Genomic DNA, 4,482 nt, shown 5'->3' on the forward strand with positions numbered 1-4,482 from the left:
CCCCCATAGGCCTCACTTCAATCCCATAGGAGCCCCCATAGGCCTCACTTCAATCCCATAGGAGCCCCCATAGGCTTCACTTCAATCCTACAGATGGCTTTCATCTCCCTCTTTGTTTGGCACCCTCAACACCAGAAACCTGTGCACTGTCTTTTCAATGTCTAACTGTGTCCACACCTAGAAGGTGGCTGTTCCTCACCCATTCTCTGCTACCCTTGTGTTCCCATGAATGAGTACTACCTCTTCTGCCACAGAGGATGCGTCCTGAGGTCTCTTAAATAACCACCTCCTGCCTAAGTCACACTTTAGAAGTCCAACACCAGAACCTAATGGACCTGGAAGTGTCCATTATTTCACTAGCCAACAATGGAAGTTTTCCTTCAGATTCCGCATCTCTAAGGACCAAACCTCATATTGCCACTTCCTGCATATCTTTTATTTTCCCTTTGTTTTTTTGGTGCAGTCTCTCATGAGGCCTGGATTGCCTTGAAAGTATGTAGCTGAGAATGACCTTAAACCTAATCCTGCTGCCTCCACCTCCCAAGACCTAGGATTATCTATCCTTTTCCCACCATCCTTGTCTGTCTCGTCACTAAGCCCAATTGCATGCCTTTGACACTATCTTAATCCATACCCGGAATCCATGCCTACAAATATTTCCATTTAAGTTCTGTAATATACTAACTGGCTTCTGTGTCTAGCCTTCCAATCCTCCTCCGCACCGCTAAAAGTTCTTCAGTGTTACTTCACAACACAAAACACAAACTAGATACACATAGAGTAGTATCTGACATGCTCCAAACGTCAACCAGTCCTTTGCAAGGTTTGTCTCTCATGGCTTAGTTTCCAGATTCCCCCATGAAAGCCATCATAATTCTAGTGTGAAAGCCATACATCCTTTTCCTTCACATTGGAAAATATCTAGATCACTTCAGTTTTGCCTAGTTAGCCCTTAAATGTTACAATTCTGCTCAGGCATGACCTTACCAAGTAGATGACTTTGATCTGCCCCTGGATACAATTTCCATGTCTGTGAGTTTCTGATTAAGATTTACCTTGAGTTATGTCTCCAGCTCACCAGCACAGTTCAGATACATAAAAGGTACTCGGTGGTTGATTAAAAATAGTAAATAAAGAGAATGACACATGGGGGTCTCAATGTTTTGATGTAATTCAGGAAAGGCAGGAAAGGTGAATTCTCAGGTTGTGGTTCTCACACAGCAGAAACTCCTGCCAGGGCACAACCCCGGCATACGAATACACTTTGTTTTCCTCCTCAGGCACACTGTTGTAGGAGAGTCACAGTAACGGTGCTCATAACCTGTAGAAGGAACATAAGCTGGTTTAGGCAGAAATTCTCAAGCGTCCTGGACGAAGATCTATACCATCCAGTAGGATCAGGAACCCATGGACTCACTGTTGAAGAAGGCATTGATGAAGGTGCCTTTCTTCTGTACCAAATCTTTCCACTCAGTCTGTCTTTCCTGTTTACAGCCTTCAGGATCTGGGTATAAATGAAAGTCTTTGTTGTAATCTGAAGGGTGAGAATCTTCAAGTATTCCTATCGGACCAACGTCTCATGCGACGTGTATCCATACTAGAGCTCTGTCATAGAGCTGCTCAAAACTGCTGCATTGAAGCAGATATAGTAGGACTTTATGCTTTTATCCTCCCAGGACCGAATACCGTTGAGACTGTAATACAATAGCTTGTTTCCCATAGAGAGTAAAACATTTGAAGATATATGATATGCCCCAAAGATTCTAAAATCTATATCTAATTCTCAGGCTTACAAACCCAGGGTTTGTAATGGATATGTCATAAGAGAATGAGATTGTAGATCTAACTCTAATTTCATGAGTAAAGGACTAAGAACATCAGGTGCAATGTAAGGTGGAGATTTCCTAACCAGAAAAACAACATGCACCTTACTGGAGATTGAATGTAGCTTTCTGCTTGCCTCTTACTTGGAGGAAAAGGAAAGCTTATACCAAGTGCAGAGGCTGTGGCGCCCTCTGTGGTCTGATGTGTCTATTATGAACAACAGCTGAAGCTACTGACTTCGTAATTCAGACAGCAGATGTCCCCGAGGTGACCCTCAGGTGACCCTGAGGTATTAGCCTCAGAATAGTTTTCTGGGCTATACCCATCATATGTGAAAACTAATACCAGAGTTGAATACAAGGTCTACCCATCCTGTGTCCTCCTAATCTGGCCTCAGCCCCATTTCCACAGACCGGTACGGCACCATTCTGTCCACACACTGAAAGGGATGTGACTAGAACTATGGTCATAGTAGAGATACTTCACAGACACGCCTATCATGGGATCCTGAGTATCACCAGCTCTCCAGTGTAACTCAGAAACTTTGTAATATTACATGCCTCTTCCTGGGCACAACTACATCTAACCAAATGCTGTAAGCAGGTGTCTCACATGTAAACTACTGGGAGGTCCAAACTGTTCCTGAGTCCTGAGCACCCTGTCTACTGATCTTCTTAATTGGTAGCCGGGGAAGCACAATGAATCCTTAACAGGAAGACACAGGAGATAAATATTTAATTTTATATGTTTATACAGTGGAAGGAAAGGGTAAGGGATCGGGGGCACTAACATGGGTAGAGGACACTTAACTTGCTGCAGGAAGCAAGGTCCAAATTCTCAATGACCTCCCAAATCAAGGAGTCAAAGGTCTATGAAGCCCCTTGTGAATATATGAGATGAATAGTAGGTGGAAAGTCAAACCTCTCTCTTCCCCTTCATTCCACATTTGGTGTTCTTTTCCCAAGATAGGGAACATAATTGTCTAAGTTTCCTCCACAGTGCCAGAGGTGTGGATGCTCCTTTCCTATAAGGCTCTAAGCTTTCACTTCCTGTCCTTGCAGCCAAACCTTTAATGTAAGGTCTCCAGGCTATGGCTAAGGGGAAAGACTGCTGCTGTTCAAGGCCACATCAATAGAGGAACGATAAGAGAGTCCGAAGTGAGAAAAGTCCTCTCCCCCATTCTTTCTAGGTTTCAGCATTGCACAGTTCAAGGTTAGTGTGAAAACATGGTTTGTGAGACTCTCCCTTTAACATTCTTCCACCCTACACTGGTTACTGCTCTCTAGAAGCATCCCTAGGGAAGCTGAATTCATTGGAACTAAGAAAGTGCATGCTGAATAAAGCTTACCTGCCATGACTTGAGAAATCAAGAGAACAACACCGATGAGAAGGTAAAGTAAGTTCATGGCACCCACTTCAGTGGAAAATGCCTCAAAGTCCCTGGAAGAAACAATGATGATGTTGAGCAGAATATAAGATTCTCTTTCACAGGATTAATCAGCATGGCTGCATGTGGTAAGGAGGACTCTGTTGTGTTGAGATTGCAGGTTAAAATATACAACAGTGGATAACCATGAACTGAACAGTGTTAACACTGGATGTGTAGCTGAGGGTATTTCTCCTGTTAGCATCTAGTGGATCAAAGACTAGGAAAGAACAGAAACAAAGATAGCAAAAGAGAAACATGACAAAATTGCTGATCTGTTTTATGAAAAGCCTCTGTTGTTCATGGGGCTGATTTTAGATGCTCTCACTTAAGAATTATGACCTCGCCGGGCAGTGGTGGCGCACACCTTTAATCCCAGCACTTGGGAGGCAGAGGCAGGCGGATTTCTGAGTTTGAGGCCAGCCTGGTCTACATAGTGAGTTCCAGGATTGCCAGGGCTACACAGAGGAACCCTGTCTTGAAAACAAACAAACAAAAGAATTATGACCTCCTAGCTCAACTCAAACATCTTATTTTCACAGTAATCAAGAGTATTGCCCAAATGCCTACAGAGAGTAAAAACCTTTGCCTACCTCTTAAGATCTTCCTTATGGGGTCTCCTCTTTCTTAGGATACAGTTGTTCATGTCTCTAGGAATATATGACACCCACCTCACATCCAGACACTGCTGGCTCCTTTTCCATTCGTTCTTGTGAAAGCTGGCCCTACCCTTCATGGCCCAATGAGAGATGTCAAATAGTTCTGGGAACCCTGCTGATTCAGGTTTCTCTTCAGATGATGGCAGAGTCCCATGACTTACGGATAGAATCTTATGTTCTTGGCTTTTGCACTGCTCAGCCTAACACAGTCCGTGGGTACATGAAATCTGAGGGGCTTTCCTCAATGAATCATTGTAAGAAGTGTCTTGGGAAGTAGTTGATTCAAAATTTTTGTGACTTTTCCCCTTCTCCCTTGATTATGTACTTTCTTCATTTATATATTAGCGCCAGTTACAAGAAACATATTGTGACTTTCTTACAGGTAAAAGGAAATTTATCTTAGCATAGAGGCACTGAATTGAAGGAAATTAATTTAGAAGTATTAATATGGTGATAAAGCTTGTATATGGTGAAACCAAAACTACATTGCAATTTGGCTATTAGCAGCAAGCTCTCAGCATTAACAACTTTCTGTAGACAAGTGACAGCTTAGAAAACAGTCATCTTTAATTC

General features: G+C 42.9%; 1 protein-coding gene across 5 annotated transcripts; it reads right to left on the reverse strand.

The window, feature by feature from the left end:
- Positions 1 to 1,147: 1,147 nt before the first annotated feature.
- Positions 1,148 to 4,113, reverse strand: LOC116071213. 5 transcript variants are annotated; one of them, XM_031342667.1, is made up of 4 exons: positions 3,922 to 4,113; positions 3,173 to 3,264; positions 1,418 to 1,504; positions 1,148 to 1,339 (listed from the first exon to the last, which is right to left on the reverse strand). In XM_031342667.1, the coding sequence occupies exons 1-4, from the start codon at positions 3,984 to 3,986 to the stop codon at positions 1,200 to 1,202; spliced, it is 384 nt and encodes a 127-aa protein (XP_031198527.1). In that variant the 5' UTR covers positions 3,987 to 4,113; the 3' UTR covers positions 1,148 to 1,199. The 5 variants fall into 5 exon arrangements, with proteins under 5 accessions (XP_031198527.1, XP_031198526.1, XP_031198525.1 ...); XM_031342666.1 differs by having other exon boundaries at positions 1,148 to 1,321; positions 3,844 to 4,113; XM_031342665.1 differs by having other exon boundaries at positions 3,844 to 4,113.
- Positions 4,114 to 4,482: the final 369 nt, after the last annotated feature.

This window comes from Mastomys coucha, unplaced genomic scaffold (assembly GCF_008632895.1).
Source record: "Mastomys coucha isolate ucsf_1 unplaced genomic scaffold, UCSF_Mcou_1 pScaffold22, whole genome shotgun sequence".
NCBI classification, from domain to species: Eukaryota; Metazoa; Chordata; class Mammalia; order Rodentia; family Muridae; genus Mastomys; species Mastomys coucha.

What these genes read in the sequence shown, in the direction of transcription:
- LOC116071213 (XM_031342665.1), bottom strand. Translation starts at nt 3,986, where the DNA reads ATGAAGGGTAGGGCCAGCTTTCACAAGAACGAATGGAAAAGGAGCCAG. An exon ending in CATAAGGAAGATCTTAAGAG is followed by an intron (nt 3,265 to 3,843) that starts GTAGGCAAAGGT and finishes TGTTTCTTCCAG; the next exon opens with GGACTTTGAGGCATTTTCCA. An exon ending in CATCAATGCCTTCTTCAACA is followed by an intron (nt 1,340 to 1,417) that starts GTGAGTCCATGG and finishes TGCCTAAACCAG; the next exon opens with CTTATGTTCCTTCTACAGGT.